General features: G+C 42.6%; 1 protein-coding gene across 7 annotated transcripts in view; it reads left to right on the forward strand.

The window, feature by feature from the left end:
* The window catches only part of DMXL2 (Dmx like 2), a 429,248-nt gene that overhangs the window by 100,730 nt on the left and 301,609 nt on the right, over positions 1–26,909 (forward strand). For all 7 annotated transcript variants that reach the window (XM_082252816.1, XM_082252819.1, XM_082252821.1 and 4 more), the window contains exons 8-10: positions 9,260–9,437; positions 20,551–20,725; positions 23,888–24,091. In XM_082252816.1, coding sequence (XP_082108942.1) covers positions 9,260–9,437; positions 20,551–20,725; positions 23,888–24,091 — 557 coding nt within the window. The remainder of the gene's footprint in view (positions 1–9,259; positions 9,438–20,550; positions 20,726–23,887; positions 24,092–26,909) is intronic.

Here is a 26,909-nt window from a genome sequence, read left to right on the forward strand (position 1 = left end):
TAGCTCAATAATGAAAGTGAAACTGAAACAAAGTGAAACCAAAACGAAAGCAAGATTACCATTTCTTCCCAGGTATAGTATAAGCCATAAATTAATGTTCTATATAAACAGACTACAATGGTCTGCGAATCACACGGCCCAAAGTCATTCCACTGCAGAAGGAATGAGAATAAGCCATGCAAAACGGAAGACTTAAAATTGCAAATAATGCACTGAATCTGATATTAATAAAAATGTATAAAAACAAAAATCAGCTTTTTAGAGAAAAATCTACCATGGTTTATACGGCTGGGATTGTAATCTCATTACCCTTAAATATGCAATATAAAATATATAAGGAAGGAATAAACAATTGTTGAATAAAATCAAATAACATAGCAAGGCATAATTACCACACTTAAGATAGCCGCTAGCTTCAAATCGTTACCAGAGTCCTAAGATGGATGCCTTTCTTAAGATGGTGGATTCCCTTCAAGTTTCAGATGAATGATGTGGATCAGGGAGTATGTCTGGATGAGTCTATTGAAAAATGTAATAGCGTGTGTGGTGTAAGTGTGAGGTGTGTTGTCAGTAGTGTAAAGTGATGTCTCTCTCTCATCTGGGTTGGTCTTTTATATGGTAAGAACAAAGAGCTATAAAAATTACCATAAGTTAAACCCAGAGGGATGAAACATTATCCCTATTGGATGGGATATTCTATACCTAAACTGATGAGGTCAGAGACACACCTCTTTTGATAATTAACCCAAAACTTGGTTAATAAAGTTAAATGATTTCTCTATATGTGAGATTAATCATATAACACAACATAAAACTTTGTCTAGACTCCCAGTACATACATAAATGTCCACCTGTATCTCCATAATTCACCTGTGCAAGTAATGCCATTCCAATAATTATATTATTTAACACAATATAATATTTTTATATTGGAATATCTAAAATTATCTCAAGACTGCACCTGGTATTTCGCCTCCAGAGGGCAGTATCGTACCGTTCATTAGATTTTGTATTTAACATAATTTGAAACAATTACCCATCCTTCTTATCTCATGACCTCTGACCTGTCGGCTAGTGAAAAGCCATTACTTATTTGACTTGTGACACAACTGTCAGACATCCAGACTAGGATAGGAAGATCTATAGTGTCATAAAAACTTACACCAGACCTACACAGAAACTTCTCTGAAATGAGGTAATTAGTAACGAGATACACATGTCTTTACACTTATTAGAAAAAGAATTCTAAGTAAGATTATTACTATGAAAATATAAACCCAAAATGTGATATAATGTTCCTAAATATATATATGTATATGCCTTACATAATATAATGACATAATTATGGCTAATATCTTTTCAAATATAATAATGTACCTTTAACATTTATATTTTATATGTCTGATGAAAAACACTGAGCCATTGTCTATTGTTAAATACTTATAGACAGACTGACACTACCATCCCCTTAACATCTGTTATCTGATAGAGATGTCAATGTATAAGCTTATTTATGACAAAAGAAAATAGAAATGTCTGCTGAAAGTATAGGACCCTATTGTAAGCCTGTAAGAGACATTTTGTTTAACAAGTATATATATGAACTTTGTTTCACCTTAAAAACAAGATGGACGCCATCCTGTTCAGAATCTCTTATGCATAATATGAATACATGGCTTTTAAAATCACTTTTCTTTTTACCTATTATTATTTTAATCAACCCCCAATAACCCCGACATATCCCCCCCCTTTCTTCCCAGTAGACAAGTGAGCAACTTAGGCCTATCTGGAAAGAAAGCTTTTTAAGGAGTAGTGGAAAAAAAAAATGTCTTGTTCTCTTTTTGTAAGAGAATAGTTCATATTGGGAATTGTTCATAACTTTTAAGTAAAGCGCTAAAAAAAAATTGAGAAAAAAAAATCAGTTCAAAATGTCAGTTCGTAGCGACTTTGGTGGTATTAGCTATGTCACAAACTGTTCCTTATTAGTCTCTTTGAATTCTGATCTCCTGGTAAAGAAACACAAATGTTCCTTGAAATCTGCATCTCCAGTTCAAAGTCTTAATGGAGACAGAAATTAACTGCTGCAATGGCATTGGCAACTACCATTCAAAGCGCAGTAAAACAATGTTGGCAATCAGGAATCTGAGAAATCTGTTTGGACATTCAACCTTGGATGTTGGTTGGATAATGAATGGTTTCAGCATGGTCTAGAGTGTCATACACCCAGACTGAGGTTTGCTCATATGTGCAATGCACCATTCTCACATCTCCTTCAACTGAAAACAGGAGGTAGTGCGATTCCTCTTAATGGATTTCCTCGGATCAAATGTACAAAGATCTGTAGAAACAAATATTCCTCTCCGTCAACAAGAATCTGGGGCGTCTCGCAGCTTGATTCCTGAAGAGGGATCCGATTCAATGAGGGGTTCCATCCTGAGCTGTGCTCTAGGGAGAGATGACCCATCCGATCGCTGTGTCTTTTGGCAAACATCATCGTCTGTACCAATCAACGACCTGGCATGGAAGGTTAATCTCTTCCTATTGAATGAAACATATAGTATGAATATACATTCTTATCAATTGACATTTCAATGCGATGTTGGTACCCTAAGCTTTCTCAGAGTTCTCCTTTAATCCACTGTATGATCAGTCCTTTTTCTGACCATAGAAGAAGAAACTATATATGCGACCTTTCCTAGGGCGACTGACTTCTGGGGCTTATTAACATGGGGATGTATTTATCACCATGGATACTATGCATTGGACAATAATAAAATGATACAATATTTTGTTAAAATTTTACCTACTACTTGGGAAAAAAAATATATATATATATATCTCCCCCTATGGGGCATCAATGCAATTTATTGTAGGCAATAAAACTACCTGGCATTGAGGATTCTTCTTGGTTACCGTATACAACCTTTAACCTCTTGACTGCATTACGTCATAAGGGTTTGATCCTCCTTGGTATCACCGTCATTGGCGATTGATTTGAAAATGTGTCCGCTTTAAGCGACCTGTTTGAGTCAAAGGGATGAAGTGACCACTGAAAAATAGGAGGGTAGTTAGTATATAACAACCAAGATTCCCTGGCAGGAATTCAGGATCCTCAATGCTGTGACCTGGGAATAAAATGGTGTTAGAACCTCTGTATCCTATGCCTCTATTCAGTGTATCCCTTCTGATTCCTGCCATTTGGGCATTAAAGGATTTTATGGCCCTTGGCTGGCCACAGGATTTGTTCCTGAAAAGGAATTTATTTTAATTCTGGGCTGCAGTGCCCAAAGTGAATCAAGTGATCAGCTGATCAATTTGGCTTCTATTCAGCTGAAAACCTTTTTACAGAATTGAATTATTGGCTCCGCCTCCTGCGGTGCCTATATCTCTCGGGTTCAGACAGAGGGGACAGATCCCCATCAGAACCATTTACTCAGTTCTGGCGTGAGGTCTGGGCCTTAATGTCACTCGATCTTCCCGAGGATTTTGGGGAGCCCTAGGATGGGGCAAATCCCTATTTATTTGTGGGTGCCCCCCCCCCTGTTAATGGGATGTCCGGTGTCCTCCTTAAGGTATCCGGTGTCCCCTTGGGGCCTAGGTGGCATATCTTGCTCCTTTGCCAAACGTATTACTTTTATGTACATGGGCAATGCCTCAAAGCACAGGGATTTAAATTCCTGATGGTTGTACTCAGCTCCTTCATTGAAGGGTGTTAGGCACTTTTGAGTACAGCAGAAAAAAAATTCAATGGGGCTTTGGTGCTGTGTACACTTTAAATTGTAGATAACAGCTTTAGCAGCATTTAGGTTTTTGTATGGGCTGACTTTTAAATGACATCCTGCAGGCACAACACAGAAAGTTGTTTTCATAGGCCTCAGGGTAATCAATAATGTTTAAGGACCCTTTCCATGACAAAAAAAATCAGGACAGTACTCTTTTTAAAAACTTTTTAAATTTCTAGAGGTGTATGGTGTCTTTTTTTTTAGGGGTGCTAGTCTTTTTGCAGTGACCTGATATGACTCATACCTATTTATGCATGGCTGCCCAATTTCTGCCCTCCTATTTTAGGAATATGGCCGGGGTAGGACATGGACTCTTTGCCTGATTCCCCCCTGTCTGGGTCATAACCAACGGACTGGGAATCATATCTGGGTCTATGAATAATTATATCCTATTTAAAATGCAGGACTAATTAAGCATTGCCCTTATACATTTACACTATGACCTTATGGAACTCTGCTATGTATTTACTTATGAGTTCCTGTCATGACATGAACTGTTACATTTTTATTTTATTTTTATTTTTTTCAAAATTTTCCACGGCTGATTACTCAGCAACTTTTGCTAGAAAAACATTTTCCTTGCTCAAAACTTCCTAATTATTGCATTAATCATTTACATTTCACTTTCACATGATTACTTTCATTACAATTTACTTGATGAAACTTCTGCCACAGTTCTACTTTATTTTGCAGTTTCACGCTACATTCTCTTAACTTATGTGTCCCAATAGAGGTTACTTTCACCTGCTCAAGGAGGTTCCTAATCTCATTCTCTCATTTATTTGGAGTGGAGATTGAAACTTTACTAAACTCCTTTTTGCTGAGCCTTCTGGTGCAGTTCCTCACACAGACATAGTAAGATTGGCCATGACTCTAAAAGTATGTGATCACACTTCCTGACGTCTTTTGGTGTTAGATAAGCTTATTGGTGAGTTCATACATACAGGTTGTCCTCTACCCATGTCAGATGCCCTTTATTGGCCCGACTTCTGAGGATTTTGATATATGACTCTAACCAGCATTTACATATTCCACCATTTCAGACTCAGAGAGGTGTTTCCACACATTTTTGATCCTTGCCAAATCCACTGGGGTTGTGGCATTACCACTAGGGACTCACACCTTGCCAGAGTTGGCAGCGTGAACATTACCTGCTGTAGACATTTTTAATACATTTCTATCACATTGCAATTAATAAAAAAAAAATTCCAAAAAAAAAAAAAATTTTTTTTTTTTAAGTTATTGATTATGTCACCTGATCAATATTTATGATTGGCATATGTAAGAAATCAATAATTATCTCGCTGGGGCCTCCATTATATGTAAGAATATTTAATAATAAATATCTCGCGCTCGTACTTATGTCAGAATATTTATACTGCTCTGAATATAGCAGTGTATTTATTTATGGTTAATAAGCAAAGATCTGTGAAAAAGGAGAGTCTTCACCTATTACCATAAATCAATGTCGTGAATTCTTTTTAATTGATTAATTTCTTTTTAAAAGCATATACCAATCTTAGTGAGTACAGTCTACAGCGTGGAATATATATAAAAATATTTATTCGCCAGACATGTAAACACAATATATGATCAAACAAGAAATGACACAAAAAGATAACTCTACAGAAAAAATACTAACTTCAAACAATCAATGCAATGTGATGTTTAGCTCAATAATGAAAGTGAAACTGAAACAAAGTGAAACCAAAACGAAAGCAAGATTACCATTTCTTCCCAGGTATAGTATAAGCCATAAATTAATGTTCTATATAAACAGACTACAATGGTCTGCGAATCACACGGCCCAAAGTCATTCCACTGCAGAAGGAATGAGAATAAGCCATGCAAAACGGAAGACTTAAAATTGCAAATAATGCACTGAATCTGATATTAATAAAAATGTATAAAAACAAAAATCAGCTTTTTAGAGAAAAATCTACCATGGTTTATACGGCTGGGATTGTAATCTCATTACCCTTAAATATGCAATATAAAATATATAAGGAAGGAATAAACAATTGTTGAATAAAATCAAATAACATAGCAAGGCATAATTACCACACTTAAGATAGCCGCTAGCTTCAAATCGTTACCAGAGTCCTAAGATGGATGCCTTTCTTAAGATGGTGGATTCCCTTCAAGTTTCAGATGAATGATGTGGATCAGGGAGTATGTCTGGATGAGTCTATTGAAAAATGTAATAGCGTGTGTGGTGTAAGTGTGAGGTGTGTTGTCAGTAGTGTAAAGTGATGTCTCTCTCTCATCTGGGTTGGTCTTTTATATGGTAAGAACAAAGAGCTATAAAAATTACCATAAGTTAAACCCAGAGGGATGAAACATTATCCCTATTGGATGGGATATTCTATACCTAAACTGATGAGGTCAGAGACACACCTCTTTTGATAATTAACCCAAAACTTGGTTAATAAAGTTAAATGATTTCTCTATATGTGAGATTAATCATATAACACAACATAAAACTTTGTCTAGACTCCCAGTACATACATAAATGTCCACCTGTATCTCCATAATTCACCTGTGCAAGTAATGCCATTCCAATAATTATATTATTTAACACAATATAATATTTTTATATTGGAATATCTAAAATTATCTCAAGACTGCACCTGGTATTTCGCCTCCAGAGGGCAGTATCGTACCGTTCATTAGATTTTGTATTTAACATAATTTGAAACAATTACCCATCCTTCTTATCTCATGACCTCTGACCTGTCGGCTAGTGAAAAGCCATTACTTATTTGACTTGTGACACAACTGTCAGACATCCAGACTAGGATAGGAAGATCTATAGTGTCATAAAAACTTACACCAGACCTACACAGAAACTTCTCTGAAATGAGGTAATTAGTAACGAGATACACATGTCTTTACACTTATTAGAAAAAGAATTCTAAGTAAGATTATTACTATGAAAATATAAACCCAAAATGTGATATAATGTTCCTAAATATATATATGTATATGCCTTACATAATATAATGACATAATTATGGCTAATATCTTTTCAAATATAATAATGTACCTTTAACATTTATATTTTATATGTCTGATGAAAAACACTGAGCCATTGTCTATTGTTAAATACTTATAGACAGACTGACACTACCATCCCCTTAACATCTGTTATCTGATAGAGATGTCAATGTATAAGCTTATTTATGACAAAAGAAAATAGAAATGTCTGCTGAAAGTATAGGACCCTATTGTAAGCCTGTAAGAGACATTTTGTTTAACAAGTATATATATGAACTTTGTTTCACCTTAAAAACAAGATGGACGCCATCCTGTTCAGAATCTCTTATGCATAATATGAATACATGGCTTTTAAAATCACTTTTCTTTTTACCTATTATTATTTTAATCAACCCCCAATAACCCCGACAAGTTCATAAAAGTGGCAAAGCTGGATTTAACAAAGCCATCATTCATGGCGTTATCTAGTGGGGAGGGTTCATAAGCTCACAAAAGGGTTGCAATCCGTTGGGTCCAAGTGCCCGATGGAGGAGGGAGGGAGACGAGGCTTGGCAACACAGAAAACTGTTACATAGATTTCTGATAGGAATTCCGGGTTTCCCAGGATTGGAATCATGGGTCTTGGAAAAGAGGAGCTACAATATCTTCTAATCATTGAGTCCCTGAAGGGACAAGATCAAGGGGGGGGGCTCCGATGATTGGGTTGGGTGGTTATTGGGATGGACTCAAGGGAGCGAAGTTAACAGTAACAAGATGTCTCTCTCCCAGCTGACCCATTGGTTAAATTGGATGTGGTGATGCCACAGAGGAGGCTTGGGTAGATTTTAAGGTGGGGAAGCCCAGTGCAACTATTAGTTTTATGCTTCACCAGAATATTACAACGCCATCAGGCTAGAGTGTGAGGCCAGAGAAATTTGACTAATACTAAGCAGACAGAGCGAAATAAAAGTTGAGGGGCCTGAATTGGTATGGTTTGAAAGACATAGATGAAGTAAGGTAGATTTTTGTAATGAAGTTTTGTAATGAAGTATGACCTGTGATGTGCAATCAGTTGAATTCAGGGAAAATCTTCACTGCTGGGCTCCTGCTGCAGAATATTTGGCACTGTGGGAGTTGACTTCAATAAGATGGGGATATGCTCCCTCCTGCCCTCTCCTCAGTTGGAAAAAGTTATTTCACGGATTACGTTGCCTGCAACACAATCTGTGAATGGAGGAGAGTCTGGGATTCTCTTCCCATTCACAGATCAAGAGTTATTTCTGTCTGTACCCCTTAATGAACTCCAGGAAAAGGTTTTTGGTAAGTCAAAAATCCTGTTTTATAAAACACAATCTGAAATGCACATAAAAAAATCAAAATATTAAACAATCTACGTTTTGTTTTGGAGTGTATTAATTAGCAGATATTGTGGCACCTAATCAGTTGTGACAATCACTAGTGTAGTGATAAAAAAAAATGTAATAAATGTGAAAAATTAGAACATAAACCTCGTGTGTAGCTGCCCCTTTAAATGGGGAAATGCCCTGTGAAATGTAAAAAAACTGTAAATGGTATGGCCCTTACACGTACATAAACCTAATTCTCAACACTTAAATCCAATTAGGAATACAATAAGAACCAGAAAGTTATAATATGCTATAAAAAAAGGGCAAAAAGTCTCTGTGTGCAAAACCCAGCACCATGAGTGTTATTAATTATAGGGACAATTCTTCACTGTCAGCATTCAGTTCTTATTTCTTCACCACCTGTGCCTAAGAAGTAACTGTACTGCACACTCACTAAATCTCCATGACCCCCCCCCCCCCCCTTTACACAAGGTCAGGTAGTACTTAGAATATCCAATGTCTGGTTGCTTACTCTAGTGACCCCTCTGCTTTAAAGTTTTTGCTCAAGGGATGATAAAATAAAAGATGCCAGAGGGGATTCTCATAGTGTAGTGTTTAATTCAAATCTTGTAGTAGTAAAAAATGAAGTATAATAATATTTTACAGTGCCTGATAACACTGGCAGCAGTATTTATCGCTTTAACTGTACAACCCACTCGCCGCCTCTCCGAATACGGAACCAGTCATTGATTATCCTACCTGACCATCTGTAAGGGGGGGTCGTGGAGGTTTGAGTGTGCAATACCGCTACTTTTTGGGCCCAAGTAGTAAGATATAAGAACTGAATGCTAACAGCGAAGAATTGTCCTTGTATATAATCACACTCATGGTGCTGGGTTTTGCACACTGAAAGACTTTTTGTACTCCTAATTGGATTTTGAATTTAGTGTTGAGAATTATGTTTTTGTATGTGTAAGCACTATACCTTTCACAGTTTCTACTTTTTGTTTTGTAAATGCAGATTTCCTTTGGAATATTACATATTCTGTTCCCTTCATTAAACCTGTTGGTTTGCTTTGCTTGTTAGCACTATCCATAGATCTTATAGATCTGTAACAACTAGCTTACATTATAGTACTTTGTTTTTTCTTTCAGGGGCTCGGTGTGCAATGTGTTACTTACATCCTGTCAGGATGGCATTTGTCGCCTTTGGGCAGAAACCCTTTTGCCGGAGGATAGCCTTCTTGGAGGACAAATAATTGAGCATGGCAGTTCCAGTAGTAGCTTGTCCTTTACTGGAAAGCAAAAAGACAAAATTGAGCATGCTCTTGAGGTAATGTGTCTTAAGTTTACATCTGTACATTTTCTGGCTAACACTTAAACTAAAATTATACTTGTGATAAAAAAAAAATCCATGTTTTCCTTTGTCACCTATTGAGCATATACATAGATTTGGTATAGATAGTGAAGAAATCTACAGGAGTCGTTCCTCTTTAAGAATTTAGATGAAAGTGAAATAGTGGGATCATGACTGTTTATTGTGACCATCTTTATTTTGCTGAACGCAGGACAGCAAAAGTGAACTGTAAAAATGATTAAAATATTCTGTTAGGGCCTCTTCTCCACAACCCTAGGCTGTGAGAATTTGTGGGCAAGAGGCTTATTTGATACTGGAAGCCTCCTTTAACAAGGAGGCCCCCAGAGCCCCCCCCCCCAATGTGAATGGGTATGGGGTACATAGTACCCCTTCCTATTCACCAGAATAATCATAAAAGGGAATAAAGACAGTACAAGATGACACATATTTTGTATTTCATGATGCACCATATAGAACAAGTCTGGATGCAAAGAATCATATTTCCCCAGCTACTTGTTAATTTCCATCTCTGTACAGGCAATTGATGGTTCCAAGAGTTGGGGATGTCCAACGCATTTTGAAATGCATTTAAAACCTTCAGGGATTTATTACCACTCTGCAACATAGAACAGTTTTGTTTATGTCAATATACTATTACAGCATGCACACATTTCATTGTGTGATTTCAAAGGCACTTACATATTACAATGTCTGTCTTTTCTAGAATGTTCTCCCATAATTCAACATGTCAAGAGAAAACCCTATGATCTATACTTATTTTATACAGGGACCGCTATGCCTTATTTCTCTATTGTTCATTGTAGGACGCAGTTCTCTCTGATTCATATCAGTAGGGTTATACTGCCCCCTACAGGAGTAGGACACTAGGCAGAAAAAAGTTCCAGTCACGCCCATAGGCAGTCCAAGAGGGTACACCCACTCTCTTCCTGCATAGGATGTCCGTTTTAATCTGCCTAGTCAGGAGTAAGGACCTAGTTCCTTGCTGGGATCTTTGGTCCTGGCATAGAAGTAATTTTTTTAAGTAGATTTTTTTTTAGCTAGTTTTTTTTTCTCAGGAACGTTTTTCCTGTGAGATCTTCAAGCAATTATGTCGGGATAGGCGACGGGCTGGATCCCCAAATCCAGTGCTCACCCCAGTCTGGCCAGCGAACGCGTGCAGGCCTTAGCTCCGTGCTGGATCAGCCGCGACATAGTCCTGCTGGACGGGGACTGGCCCCCCGAGTTAAACGTCTCTCCAGGACGCACAGGACAGGGTCTAGGCTTATGTTGCAGTGTTCCTATTTGGCCGACAGCCCCCCTACTCCAGTGGCGTGGGGTCCTGTCATGAGATGGCGCCCACCTGTGTTCCCGCTATGGTGAGTAAATGCCCCCCCCCCCTCCCTGGCGGATTTTGGGGTGGACACGGGCCCTTTTGGGATGGTCGGACCCGCACACTCCAGGGTTTCCCTCTGTCCTTTTGCCTCCCCTGCCGCGCATGATTCAGGCGCTGGTGGATGCACTGGTTGTTTCGGTGCGTGACACCCTGCCATTTGGAGGACGCAGCGGCTGCACCCGGGGCGCGGGTAGCATCTAGCATTCACATGCCATCCGGAGCAGCTTATTTTGCCAGCAGGCTCATATAGGATGGGGCTGTCTGAGACGTTCCCATGGGGTTCTAAGCGGCTACTAGACGTTACCATTTTTGTGTGGAGTCTCTGGTACTGTGGACTGCTCCTCCTATGGTGGACGTGCGGTCTCTAGGCTGAATAAGACTGCCGTATCTCCGGTAGAGGAATCCCTGTCCTTTAAGGACTTGGGGGATAGACGGCGTGGGCTGTGGCTCGCGATCTGTACTCCCTGGCTGGGTCTGCACTGGGAACAGTGTTCATGATTGCCCCTGCTATGCTGACTCTGCCTAATGGGTGGAATTCCAACACTGTGACCCGGTGAAGGGCAAGTCCTAACAAGGGTAAGGGCCTTTGTTGCGGACGGGATCCCTCCTTTTCGGCTCAGTTTCTTCGTCCCTTGGGGACAGTCACAAAACGAACCTGGTCTGGCGAACAAGTGATCGTTTTTTTCCAGGCCTGTGGACAAGGCCTACTCGGCCTGAAGGTACGTCCTCACCCATCTATGGGATGGGGGGGTCGTCCTTCCCGGTTCTCGGTCCTACGGCTGGCCCGGATCCCAGGCAGCTGGGTTCAGGAGGTCATGCGGTCCAGTTGCAAGATTGGGTTTCGTTTCAACAACCTTGACCTTCTGGCCCTTTGATGGTTCCGTACGGATCAAAAATTCCAGGCGGTATCGGTTCGCATGATGGTGGCTTATGGAGTCCCCTACGGTGCTGACAACCGAATTTGGAAGTCACCATGAGAACTCTGGTGGAGTTCAGGTGGGTTCTGAACCTTCAGAAATCATCCCTGGTCCCTTTCATGAGACTGGACTATCTGGGCCTGACTTTGGACTTGTACCCAGTTAGGGTGTTTTCTCCCTCTGGGAAAAATTAGTCTTGGAACCTCAGACTGCGGTTCAACTGTTACTATTTCGCACATGGTCGTCCCTTCTGACCTGCATGCGAGTTCTGGGACCGATTGTGCCGTCTTTAGAGACGGTCCCTTTCGCTCAATCCCTCTCGGGGATCCCCCAGAAGGCAATCCTTCTCGAATGGGGCTAGAATCCAAGCTTTCTGGACCTTCGGAACCGGCTGTGCCGGCTGACCAAGGAGTCTTGATCTGGAATCCTTCCTCATCTTTTTACTGGACGATTGTCACCGCGTATGCAAGCCTGTCTGGGTGGGGAGGAGTCCTCTGCAGGTTCTCTGCTTCGGGAGTATGGTCCCTGGAGGATCCAGGTAACCGATCAATGTCCTGGGGCTGGGAGCGGTCTGGCTTGCCTAGTTCACTGGATCGGGTACCTGCAGCTGTCCGGTGCACGTTCGATCGACTACGCCACGACCGTGGCTTCTGTCATTCACCAAGAGGGTACCAAGGGTGTCCTTGTGGCCTTGGAAGTGCCGTTTGGTTGGGCAGAGCGCCTTGTTTCAGCTCTTTCCACTGTTCCCTTTCCAGGTGTGGAAACTTTGGCAGACGGATTGCCTCAGACGGCAGGCCTTGAATGCAGGGGCATGGTCCCTTCATCCGGAGGTGTTTCTGCAGCTGTGCCTTCGTTGGGGGGGCACTCCAGACGTGGACCTGTTGGCGTTGCATCTATAGGATAGTGCTGAGGTTTGTGGCCCGCTCCCGGGACAATTTGGTGGGTGCAATGGTGGCACCATGGGTTCTGTCTTGGGCAAGGATATTCGCTAAGTTCAACTTGAATGATGCCGAGGAGTTTAGCATGGTCACCTGCACACGGCTGACACCGGCATGGTCGTGTGAGAGTGCTCACGGATGGGCCAAGGTCTGTATCGGCTGCGGTCTGCCTTTTCTCCTCTCAAGTTGCTGCCAAGAATTCTTCGCAGGATCGAGGCGGAAGGGATTTGGCCTCGCTGAGCTTGGTACGCCGACCTGGTCAGGCTAGCCGCGGACGCGCCATGGAGAATTCCTCTCAGGGAGTAGTTATTGTCTCCAGGGCCAATCTCCCATCCGCCTTTACGGTCGCTGGCTTTGCCAGCTTGGCTGTTGGAAGCCAGGTGCTGAAGGACAGAGGATTGTCTGCTGCAGTGGTTTCCACCCTGCGTAAAGCTCTGGAAGCTTCGTCTAGGATGATATTTTTCATCATATGAGAAGGTCGTGTATTGCGTGGTATGAGTCCCCTTGGGCTCCCCCTTGCTCTTACTCAGTGGCTAGATCTTGGCCTCCACTTGGGAATTGATCAAAAGTTGGCCTTGAGTACTGTCAAGGGTCATTTTTTCGGCTTTGGCATTTTTCTTCCACAGGCCGTTGGCTGCCTGTTCCCTGATGCGTAACTTCTTCCAGGGGGTGCGACACTTGGTTCTTCCAGTTCGACCTCCGTCACCAACTGGGGACCTTGATTTGGTGCATTCAGTTCTTCAAGACCCTCTTTTTGTGAGGATCAAGGGTATCCCCTGCCTACTTTATTACAGAAGGTGGCCTTCTTGATTGCTGTCACTCTGCACGCAGGGTGTCGGCACTGGCGACATTGTCCTGTCGTTCTCCCTATATGTTGGTTCATGGGGCCAGGTGGTACTTCGTCCGGAGCCATCCTTCCCTCTGAAGGTGGTTTCTAGTGTTCACTTGCACGAGGACATTGTGTTGTCATCTTGTGTCCTAAGCCCCCTCATCCTACGGAATGTGCGCTGCATACTCTGGATGGAGTTCGGACACTCGAGGTGTACTTGGTGACTACTGGGTCTTCCTGTAAGTCAGGTTCGCTCTCTGTGCTCACTGATGGCCCAAGAACTGGAGCGCTTGCGTCTGCTGTGACTATTTCCAGGTGGAGCAGACAGTCGTGGTGCAGGCTTCTTCACTTAAGGGTCAGGTACTGCCTTTCCCTTTTTCGTCACTTAGTACTAGTGCTTCCTGGGCTTTTCGCTATACAGGCTTCTGTGCTTCAGGTTGCAAGATGACTACCTGGTCGTTTGTTTGCACCTTTACAACGTTTTATAAGGTGGATGCGCTGGCATCTGCAGATGCCTCTTTTGGCCACAAGGTTTTTTGCTGGCTGCTGTTTGGAGGGCTTTTGGCCTTCCTTGAGGGTGTTTACTGTTTGTTTCAGATGGGCCTCATCTTTTGTTCTGCTGAGTCCTATGTTGCCTGGTCGGCCATGTTTAGCCTTGGGGACTTGTTCTTTTCTGCTGTTCCCACCCCTCATTTTGTGGCACTGCTTTGGGACGTCCCTACTGATATGAATCAAAGAGAACTGTGTCTGTCAATGAACGATGGAGAAAACTTTTCTCTTAAGGTCATTGACGGACGCAGTACCCGCCCCTCTATTTTGAGTTGGGTTGGTGTTACTTTCTGACACTGCTTTGATACTAAACTGACATCCTATGCAGGAAGAGAGAGGGTGTACCCTCCAGGACTGCCCATGGGCGTGGCCGGAACTTTTTTCTGCCTAGTGTCCTACTCCTGTAGGGGGCAGAAAAAACCCTACTGATATGAATCAGAGAGAACTGCGTCCGTCAATGAACTTAAGAGAAAATGATTTTTACGGTAAGTCAAAAATCCAGTTTTTCAAATAGGGATACCATCTCTTGAAAGAAGAAAAAAAGGAATATAATGAGGGAATTTTGTCAAAAATAACAAAAATGCCCCTCCTAAATGGTATAAAAATACATTGAAATATGGAATGGTTCAAAAACAGTCAATTGCTGAACTATTAGTGAGAAACCTCAAGCAAAGAACACATTCCAAATGTTTAAATGAAAGAAAAAAACTTACATGTAGGTGGGGGCCTGTAGGGAATAATGAGTTCCAATTGCCTTTATAAGTTGTATTCTATCAGTTGGGCTACTTCCCAGTAAAGAGGGCCAGAGGATGACAAACAGCTTCCTTATTTTTTTGTGGGGCAATTGTCCGCCCGCACCGTCTGAACACCGTACTATTTGAAAAAAAAGGTGTAGCAGTCCTTGTGTGCCATAAGTATAGATCACAATGTTTCCTCTGGACATGTTGAATTATGGGAGAGTGTCATAGCCAAGACAGACATTGTAATATGTAAGTGCCTTTGAAAGCACACAATGAAATGCGTGTATGCTGTAACAGCGTATTGACTCTGAACAAAACGTTTCCATGTTGCACTGTGGTTTTAAATCCCTGAAGAAGATTTTATATGTATATCGAAACGTGCTGGACATCCCCAACTCTTGAAACCATCAATTGCCTGTACAGTGATAGAAATGAAAAGCAAGTAGCTGGGGAAATATGATTCTTTGCATCCAGACTTGTATATGGTGTTTCATGATATACAAAATATGTCATGTGACAATCAATCTACAAAAGACAATGTTTTTATAAATATTAAAGAAACGTTTAACAAAGAATGTAATTTTTTCATACATTTTATTGTATTCATCCCAAAATAGATGTAGCAATATTTCCAGGCATTGGGCCTGATATGGTTCTGCTCTGTTTAAGTTGAAAACCCAAGTGTGAGAACTGAGACAATGACCATTCCGGCATCTTTGGTTTGTTTTGTTTTGTAATGGGGATGGGAGAAGGGAATGAGTGGGATGATACTCTAGCTCAACTAGGTTCAACTGGGACACTGTACAGAAAAATGACTGTTAGCGCTGTCTTGACACCAGCTGAATGCAGGCCAACGCTCCCTGGTGCTTGAAGATACTGTTCTGCTGAACTGTGCTGGAACTTCGACTTTAATACTCAGGTTAACTCAGAAGATTCAGGACTGTAGGACAATTTGACTCCTGACACTCTGTTTAGTTCAAAAGTCTGGTGAACAGCTCCCTCCAGCCCTTCACTGACAGAGGTAGCTCCTTGTAACTGCTTGTGCTGCTGCAACCCTTAACACTGTACACTGCACGCTGTACACTTAACTCTTCAGGGCCCAACCGCTGGCGCCCCCTCTACACTTAAGGGTCCTCTCGCTAGGCATCCCCTCTGACACTTCAGGGTCCTCTCGCTAGGCATCCCCTCTGACACTTCAGGGTCCTCTCGCTAGGCATCCCCTCTGACACTTCAGGGTCCTCTCGCTAGGCATCCCCTCTGACACTTCAGGGTCCTCTCGCTAGGCATCCCCTCTGACACTTCAGGGTCCTCTCGCTAGGCATCCCCTTGACACTAGCTGGCTCCTGGATCCCTGGGACCTTCACTGGAGTGGTCCCCTCTACACTTCAGGCAGACCCTCAAGGGCAATTCACAGTACTCATGAACTTGGAATGCTTTCCTGGAACTGAACCCCTCTATCTCCACTGGTCCTTGGCACACCGGATCCTCTCTGCAGCTCAGCTCAGCTCTCTGGACTCTCAGGCAGCCACCCGAGACACCCGATCCTTCTGACAGGAGGAGAGACAGCCATACTCTCCCTCCTGGGACTCTGCTTCCCGCCAAAGACACCGCGTCATGCGTTCCCCTCAAACTTATACCCACTCCCAGAATCCTCTGCGGAAGAATCTGCCTTCTGGGGTAGATACAGGCCCCAATGAACCACTGATTGGGTTTCCTCCACTGCCCAAAGAGAATCCTCTCATGGAGCCAGTGGGGAGACTCCCCTCTCAGCAGCCACACCTGGGAGACATGACAGCCCAGCTGAAAATCATGGCCCTGCTGTTAGGCAGCCAAGGCCCACTATGCTTTTACCTAGCACCTACCTTGTAGGGTGCTGCATAGAGGCTCTACAATTTTTTGTCAGTATCACAGGGATGATGGCAACTATACCGCTAGTCGTATAAATCAGTTTTTTGAAAATATGATGCTTTTGTATATACTTTGTGTATTCTGTTTAGGTCTAAAAAGTTAAAGGATAAGTTCACCTTTAAAGAAAAAAGTAATACATTCAGAACAAAAAGTGTATTTATTATTTTCTCCTACAGGAGCCTGTAAACCATTGTACCTGTGATCAGTAGATCACTGGTTCAATGTGGGCTTCTGCAGATGTGTCTTCCGGCTTTCAGTTTGTACTTCTCTTCATGGACTTTCTGTTTGAAAGCTGGAGGACATGTCAGTAAACTACAAGAGCGCTCATTAGTGCTCCCAGCAGCCAATTGAAACTAATGGCGCTTTTCCACTGCATGGAACCAAACTGTTCTGCTCGCTTTTGTGCTTTTCCACTGCATGGTACCGCATGGTATGGTGTAGGAACGGTTCGGTACGGTACGGCGGCTCTTTTCCACTGCATGGAACCGAACGGTACGGCTCTCAAAAACAGTACCACCTCGATTGTGGTTCCAAGAGGTACCATACCCGGTACCATATCCCACAATCCTTTGCATGCAGTCACTACTAGCCACTGATTGGTCAGAGAATCGCACCCACCCCGTTGTTATCCCACCCACTTAACTTTAGTACTATTTTAGTGGAAAAGCAAACCGTACCGTACCGAACCGCTCCAACACCGTACCATGCGGTACCAGCAGTGGAAAAGCAAACCGGGCCAAGCAGGGCCGAGTAGAGCCGAGCCGGTACTTGCAGTGGAAAAGTGCCATAAAAGTCTATCTGCCGCAGTGGAAGACAGTACTTGTAGTTTGTTGATTCACAGGAATCTGTAAATGAATGATGCAGCTTTGTGGGCAGAGCCCGGCACAGCCACGCGGTTTTAAAAAAGTAATAGCTGGTGGATGGAGAAGAACCCCTGTCACGGGGGTGGGGGGAAGAAGGGGCAGGAGCTGGAACTTGCGTTCCACCCTAAATACAGTTGACCATGGCCATTAAACTTTTTCAGATCAAGATTATTCATTACTTTATATTTAATAACCTATTTCCAGCTCACTGTTTGCTCTCCAGGTTGCTTTCAAATGTCTACCTGGCTAGACTAAGCGCCGGTTCACATTGCAGCGACGCTACTTCGCACCGCGACCTCGGAGGTCGCGGTGCGAGCAGCGCGCCGCGACCTCGGAGCGGCCGCCACGGACTTCATAACATTGAAGTCTATGGCGGTCACCTCCGGGTCGCCCCAAAGAAGCTCCGGACCCTTTTTCTAGGTCGGAGCGACTTGTTTCTTGCTCCTGTGTACCATAGGGGAGATGGATTCTCCTTCACTTTCCTGTCCCATAGCCAAAACAGGAGGGGAGGGAATCCTTTGTCACCTGGATCACCAGAACTAGGGTTCCCATTCGGCAGATTTCCCCTCTACCCCTGTTCTGGAGACAACTAAAAATCTGGGATTTTTCTTCACTTTGACTTTTAGTAAACAGGATAAAAATAAAGTCTAAATCTCCCTAATGGGATCACAGACTGCAACAAAAAAGTTGACAGGTGTTCTAATCCCTCTCCATTCTCTTCATTCTATCCAAAATGAAAAACAAAATGTTGCCTCAAGATAAACTTTTAAGGCTCCATTCACACTAGAGCGACTTGTCAGGCGACTTGTCAGCCTGACAAGTCGCGGTCCATTGACTGCTACAGGACCAGTTCTAATAGGAGCGACACAAGTCGCTCCGACTTAGAAAAAGGGTCCTGTACTACTTCGGGGCGAACTCGGAGCGACTTGCATTGACTTCAATTATGTGAAGTCCGTGCAAGTCCCTCCGAAGTCGCGGTGCACGGGACTTCACAAGTCGCCCCCGAAGTAGTACAGAGTCGTGCCGCTCCAGTGTGAATGGGCTCTAAGTGTATTTCCACTCCATTTGCAGCCAAATGAGAATAAATCATTACAATATATTCACTTAAGGACCAAGCTTTTTTTTTTTTTTTTTTTAAATATTTTCTGTATGAATGGGAACACATTACAAACCTAATGGGTTTTATCAAATTTGACTGCAAAAATGTAAATACACTTTAGCGTCGGTTCACACTAATCCGACTCAGTCGCCCCAACTTTGGGCGACTTTGAAGTCGCCCGTGCAGCCTGACTTCATCGCGGCTTGCAAACGACTTCTCATAATAGAAGTCAATGCAAGTCGCCCTGACTTCGCCAAAAAATAGTGCAGGAACCATTTTCTAAGTCGGGCGACTTGAGTCGCTCTGATTAGAACGGTTCCATTGCATAGCATTGGGAGCTACTTGTCAGGTGACCAAGTCGCCTGTCAAGTCGGAGTAGTGTGAACCGGCTCTTAATCTCTGAGAAGGAAATTCTTCACAGAACAAGCAGCTAAGAGAAGTTAGTGAATGCTTGTATTAAAGCTATTTTGCTGCTTGTTAAGAATGTTAGTGCTTTTTACCCCAACACTTCATATTCTTGATATGTGCCTGCTGTACAATATGCTTGTATGAGAAAGTATTCTGTTCTATTTTTATTGCTTTCTTTATGTGAAATCCCTGGTGTTCCTGCTAGTCCCTCTGCTTTCCTTATAAAAACTGACCACACTAAGCAGGAGAGAACACATATGGTCAGTTCTCTAGCTGTGCTGGCAACTCGGTGTGCTCTCTTCCAATGATCAGACTTGCCCTGACACGCTCCTGGTGCAAAGCAAGCTCAGTTTGATGCTGCTTTTCCTCCCCCTAGCTCTTATACAGGTGAGAACAAAGGGAATGTGGTCGCTTATTAAAAAAAAAAAAAAGTTTTTTTTTTTTATCTATATAAATATGTTTTTCCTTTCATTTCTGTCTTATACTGAATTGCGCATTCATACTGAATTACAAGGTGATCGTTTACAATCACTTTAATGTCTATATTCTTGGCACAGGTGCACTTTAACACTTCTAGTGAATAGCATTTTTCCAACCACCCAGTATCCTGTTCTCCATGTAGTAGTAGTGTATATGATGTAGTCTGTTGGGTTCCAAAGACACCCTAATAACTTCTGAATTTTCAGATAGAGAGTGTTCAATCTTCGCTTTGGAACATTGGTTCAATGTGTACAGATAGTCTAAGGCTCAGTTCACACTGGGGCGACTTGTCAGGCGGCTTAGGCGCTTGACAAGTAGCGCTCCATTTAGTGCATTGAAACCATTCTAATCGGGGCGACTCGAGCTGCTCCGACTTAGAAAAAGGTTCTTGCACTTCTTGGGGGGGGGGGGGGGGACTTCAGAGCAGCTTGTATTAACCTCTATTAAAGAAGTCGTTTGCAAGCTGCGCTGAAGTCAACGCTATGCAGGGTGGCTTCAAAGTTGGACGACTTTGAGAACATTCAAGTGTGAACCGAGCCTTACCTTCTTTTCTCACAGAATGTGCACAATGTAATTTCATTCCTTATTCCATGTTAGTAGTATAGATTTCCAAGCACAAGAACCAAATTATCATTGCCAACTGTTGTGGTCCTCACATTTGTTAAGTATGTATCCTTGGGCTCTGTTCATCCCTATATAGGTGTGACTATATGCCTGCATGTTTACTTCTTGAGGTGTGTCGTGTTTAGCGCAGCCTATTCATTCCAATGGGCTGCACTACATGCCACAATCGCACAAAAAGTGTGGGCCCCTTTATTTTAAAGTGCATCACACTACAATACATGGCAATAAAATGAACATACATTTTGATGCAGTTTAGGTCACATGCGTTGGTTGGTGCATTTAAGGTGCCAAGTAGACATCTGTATGGCCTGTAAAACTTTTTTCATTCTTTTTTTATACAGACAATTCATCACCTGAAACATTTGAGAAGAGGCAGAAGACGGTCTTCTGTTCTAGCTGCTCACACAGAATTGGTACCAAGTCAGCCAAGCCAGCAGGAATCCCACAGGCATATCTCACATCATGCCAATTCCCTTTGTCACTTTCATATAGCAGCGAGTATAAATCCCAACACAGGTAAATTAGAGGCAAATATTTTTCCTTTATTGTGTCTTTATTATCCATTGGACAGAATTTTCTTTCCCCAGTGATATCACACCTCCAACACGCGCACGCACTCAGTACACTGTAATGTTCTGGTACCTTTGGTTCCCCTAAATGACTCTTTTCACAAGTGTATGCGCCCCACCATTCTCTTTTGGAAAGGTGCGCATACACCTTTAAGACTGAAGCTGTCATCACTCAGCGCCGGACTAGATGGCTATTTAAAGCGCCGGTTCTCACTCACATGTGTTCGTTCAAACACCCTTACCTGGATGCTAACTTAGCTTGAAGCTTTCGTGCTTGCAAGCATACCTCGCTGACGGAACCTCGCTGCGCTGATCCCTGCATCCCGCTTCTGGATCATCCGCTCCTCCTGAACCAACCTTCGGCTGTATTGCTATTAGTGCTAAGTACCCCGCAGGGGAACCCTCTATAAACTTATACTAAGCTTACACTATCTAGCTCTGCATAGTAAAGACTATTTATCACATCTGCATATCTAGATTGCTAGCTCTTAAGACTACTGCTACTTATTCCTGCACTGGGTTGATCACTCTTGTATGTCCACCTGCTACTCTGTCATCTGCTACCATACATGATTGCTAAACCTACCTGCATCCATCTGCTACTGTCTTACCTTCAAGTGTCTGTCACCTACCACCTCCACTCAACCTGTCTCTTAAATCTTCATCACTGTGTTACTACATACATAAAGTCACTCTAGGAACCAGCTTGTTGAGTGTGTGTATTTACTAGCTGAATTAAGACCTTCCACACATGATGAGTCATTGAGGTTGGGAATGGTATCTCAGCATCTCTCTTACATGACTACTGAAGTGGAATATTTCTGCAGCTGAAAATCCACACCATACATGAAACGCAGGAGCGTTACATACACACACTCTTTTCTCCTCCAGAGACTTATCAAGCTGCGGTCACCATACAAATAGCATATTGAACATTGCCCCTGCCCACCCCATAGACAATGAGGCAAGGCACACAGTCTGGAGGCTCAGCATTTAGAGCAAAACTTAATTCATGGGCAGTCTCTGCCCTATACCCCCATGGCAGATGCAAGTTTCCCATTATTTTTCATTGCATAGTGCAGGATTGTGTGGGTGTGCTTGTGACAATTCTGCAGTGTATGTTCCCTTATCTCTTATTGATCAGCTGCCTCCCTCAGTCCACCAGCTTAAAAGCATTAGGCCCTTAGTGGCTAGTCTGTAGCGTATGTGATCAGCTCCAAGAGCATGTGTATCAACTCTTCAGTGATTAATATTCAGTGTGTGTGCTTTAACTCCTTAGTGGCCATATTGGCATAAACTTCTTGGCACTCAGGCCCCAGCTCAGGTGTGTCTACCCTTTAGAGCCAATTCCTTTGCACATATGTGATAACCCCTCAACGCCTCTCAGCACCCAGTACCTGGCTCATGTAGGTTAACCCTTCAGCACTCATACCCAATTGTATGTATTTTACCCTCTCACCACTTGTTTGCTTATGTATTTTGCTTATGTCTTTTGTTTATGTGCATTAATCTCTTAAATATCAGTAGCCAGCTGTTGTGCATATATCGCTCAGCAGGCTTTTCCAGCACATGTGAAATAACCCCCCCCCAGCAACCAGTCTCCAGTGAATGTGTAATAATCTATAGTTAATTACTTAGTTAGGTTAAAAAAAAGTCCATTGTTCAACCAATAGAAAAAATACATACAAAACCTCCATATACACAATCCAATATCCACACTTGATCTAGAGGAAGGGGGAAAAAAAGCATGATCTGATTTTTTCCACATGGGAAAAGAAAAATCCTTCTGGATCCCTCAGGATCAACTACCGCTGGCTAGAACTAGTTCTTTGCAGCATTTATTCCACATTTTCACAGCTCTAAGGCCATCCATACCTTGTTAGAGTCTCGACCGGTTCAGCAGAAACCAGTCGAGATTTGAACCATGTATGGGCAGGCTGAATGTACCATGTTTAGATACAACCAGCCTGCCAGACATTTCTTGCAGCTGCTATAGCCGCTAACCAAAATCACGGTCTTCTCCCGGCGGATGGCTTCCTCCCCACCCCCCCTTAAAGCAAGCTTATTATGTTATTTGTTTTGAAATGTTTGGCTTGTATCCTTTACCATCCTAGTATGTGCCTGCATAATAAACTTAGATTTTTCTTCTAGGTTTAGCTCTTAACCCCTAAAACAAACTCAGGGAGTGATATAAAACCCTTGTTTCTTTTTTATTTTAAAATGGGTCCATGGCAACCTAAAAGTGTACCTTTTCCTGGACATTGAAATTGTCATTTAAACATCTTCTAGCTGGTCCCCAGACTGTTCCCGGTTTGCGGGGGCTCTCTTTGTTGCATCACAAATGTAGGAGTGCTAATTTTATGAAAACACTTTGTTGCTCTGTCTGTATTTGTCTGTCAGATCTAATTACTGCAGCTGCAGCAGTGCTAGACAGAGAGGGAATTGTTGAATATGTAGTTTCTTCACAGGAAATGTCAGTTCTTAGACTACAGAGGTCATGCATTAACCTGTGCAGTGCCATGCCGCATGCCTCATGTTTGAACACAATTTCTAACACTGGAATATGAAGACTTATTGTACAATAAGCTGTAAATACAGACCAACAAATGACACCATGAAACGACATCAATGCCCGGCTTATGCAAGTGAAAAACACAAGGTGCAGGTAGGACAGGTTTATAATGCCTTTAATGCTGTGAATGCATTAAGTTTTAAAATGCCTAGCATTAAATTTACTTTAACCGACTAACCCTAACCTAAGCCTTAAAATGAACCCAAACCCAAATCAACACCATTCTGTATACAAGCATTATCTTGGCACTGGGAAGCTCTTCAGCATACACCACAGAGATCCTAACTGGGTTTTTGAACTCCAAAATGTGATTTCTCTCTCTTACACACATAAATCTGTGAATTATTTTATTATTTTTAGGCAACGACACATTTTATTCTTTTTTGTGAGTTGCGCAGACAGACCTGTACAGAATTTATGTAAACCTAATTATTAACATTTTTATTCCAATTACATATTTAAACTGGAAGATTTGTTTTACAAATGACAAATGTTAGGTTGAATGTTCATCTTTTGTTTTGTCCATAATTTTTACAGATATTCCATCTGTTTTGGCCGGCGTAGCGTTTAACCTGGATGAAGGTTTTGGAAGCTTTGTAGTTCACTGGCTCAACAACAAGGAACTGCATTTTACGTCATCCATTGAAATATTTATACAGCATTTGAAAACTATTGTGGAGCAGCAGTCGGACAATGGAGATGAGGAAGATGAAGATGGTTTGCAGATGAAGCTGGACAATGGTTAGTTTATCATTGTACTTCTCCTGTAGCATAGGAACCAAGAAGACTGCTGAGCTGTTTTGGATAAGGAAGCAGCAAAATATTTCAGAATCCTCTAGTTTGGGAGTCCGCAACCTATAGATCGTAATCCACCTGTGGATCACGGCCAGGTGACAGGTAGATTGCGGTCTGTGCTCGCTGTCCCGCCATCCCAGAGCATCAAACAGTGGAATGCAGAGGGACTACTTGTAAAGTTGCAGCTGTAGTAGGGAGTAAGAGCCGCATAAGCCGATGCCTCCTCTGTAGTGCTGGCTCCTGTCCCATGCGGAGTGGTACCAAGTGCACTCCACATCTTACCCCAAAAAACCCTTTCTCCAGAATGGTGCCAGCAGCAGGAAAGAAGAGCTCTGCAGGTCAGTGTGAAGCAATACACTGGGCATAATAGTATACGCCTGCTTTATACTGATGCGCTGCTGTTTACCCACACCGCGGGTGCAGAGCAGTGTACCTGCAGCTTTCCTGGGGGTTTGCTGTGCTGAGCCATAGATGTCTAAAAGTCTCTGAAAGTGCACCAAAACTCCTGAATGCAGAATATAAGTATGGCAAACCGCAGCTAACCCATGAAAGTCGCAAATGCACTGCAAAATGCAGCACATTGGTGTGAAAGCAGCCTTATAGGAGGCTCAGAACAGTAAGGGTTAATTTTACATTTGCAATTTGGGGTATTGGTAAAACCCCATAGTTAAGATGTGTGTTTACCACCCCTGCCCCCAACCGCACCCCCTTTAGCTGCAGTGGCCAGGAGTGTACACATTTCGTAGCCACAGCAAGAGTTATACCCCCTATCGTGGATGGTGGATGTAGGACCTGCTAAGTATGACCTATTCAAGTGAATGAGGCCACTCTGCAATTGCCCTGAAACCTTGTGCAGTACAGCAAACCTAGGGTTAAAGAAGGCAGCGTTGTGTTGCAACCAGCTTTAACCACTTCAGTTTACCCCCCTTCATAACCAGGCCTTTTTATTGCGATACGGCAATGCTACTTTAACTGACAATTGCACGGTCATGCGACACTGTATGCAAAATTTATGTCCTTTTTTCCTCACAAATAGAGCTTTTTTGGTGCTATTTGAACAGCGTTTTTTATTTTTTTTTTTGCGCTATAAAAAAAAATTACTCTCTGCTATAAAATATTCAGAAAATTTTAAAAATCAAATTTCTTCATCAATTTAGGCCAATAAGGATTCTGCTACATATTTATGGTAAAAAAAATCCCAATAAGTGTTTATTGATTTGCGCAAGAGTTATCGCCTCTACAAACTATGGGATATTGTTTAATATTTTTATTTGTTTTTTTTTTTTTTTTTGTTTTTTTTTTTGTTTTTTTTACTAGTAATGGCGATCAGGGACTTATAGTTGTATCACGATATTCCGGCGGTCAAATCGGACACTGACACTTTTTACACTTTTTTTGGGGGGACCAGTGACATTATTTCAGTGATCAGTGCTAAAAAATATGCACTGTCACTGTACTAATTACACTGGCAGGGAAGGGGTTAACATCCGGGCCGATCAAAGGGTTAAATGTGTCCCTAGGGAGTGCTTTCTAACTGTGTGGGGAATGCTTTAATTTTGTGAAGACAGAGATCTTAGCAGAAACACAGAATCTCTATCTTCCCTTGTCACAGAACTGCGATCTGCCTTGTTTACATGGGCAGACCACCGTTCTGCGCCTCTCGGGAATGATTGGTGGGTCCCAGCGAAGATTGGGCCTGCTGGACCTGCTGATTGGCTCCCACCCGGAAATTAAATAATTCCTGCTGTGGCATTTGTACATCAGGAGCTAGTTATTGGGGGCTGTAAACTCAACCACGGGGTTTTATAACCCCCAACTTATGTGTGAACGAGCCCTAAGGGTGCCGTTGCGGAATGGAACTAAGGGCTCATTCACAAGTGCAGCTGGCACTGCTGCTCCTCTGAAAACCGATCCAAGTTGGTTTGACAGGTGGCGAGGAGGTGATATTTTTCCTCCTCACCACCTGATTAAAACTCATGATTGCGGTGCAATGCATGCGATTGCAACACGGTAGTATGGCAATTAGTTGTTTAAATCAGGTGTGAGACGGTGACACTGGGCAACACTGTGCCCAGTGACCTTTGACTCTCCCATGTTGTTCATGTAGCTCTCCACCTCTTTAAGGTTGCCTACCCCCGCTCTAGCTGAAAGTTTATGTATTGCTGATTATTCATTTTTTTCTGTCATATAATGTAATTTTGTGCACTGGGTCTTGGGCGCGCGACCCTCTCCCGCTGTGATTGAACACATCGGGAGCCAATCAGCCTGTCCTGTGGACCAGATGTTTGCCGGCACCCCGAGGCAGAACGGCGGTCTGCTTATGTAAACAAGGCAGACTGCCGTTCTGTGAGAGGGCAAGATGGTGATTTTATGTTTCTGCTAAGCAGGAACATAGATCTCTGTCTTCCCCCAGTCAAAGCACCCCCCACACAGCACTCCCAGGGGACACATTTAACCCTTTGATTGCCCCTGATATTACCCCTTCTCTGCCAGTGTCATTAGTACCGTGACAGTGCATTTGTTAGCACTGATCACTGTATTAATGACACTGGTCCCAAAAAAGTATCATTCCGCCATAATGTCGCAGTCCAGGTAAAAATCACTGATCGTCACCGTTGCATAAAAAAAAAAAACTCTGTAAATCTATCCCATAGGTTGTTTTTTCTGTGTTTTTTTTCCTCCTTTTATTATTTTGTTCCTGTGAGAATCTACAATTAAGTGCTGGACTGGGCGACAAACTGGATAATCTAGATCCTTAGTGTCC

This window comes from Pelophylax lessonae (genome assembly GCF_965119305.1).
Source record: "Pelophylax lessonae genome assembly, chromosome: 4".
NCBI classification, from domain to species: domain Eukaryota; kingdom Metazoa; phylum Chordata; class Amphibia; order Anura; family Ranidae; genus Pelophylax; species Pelophylax lessonae.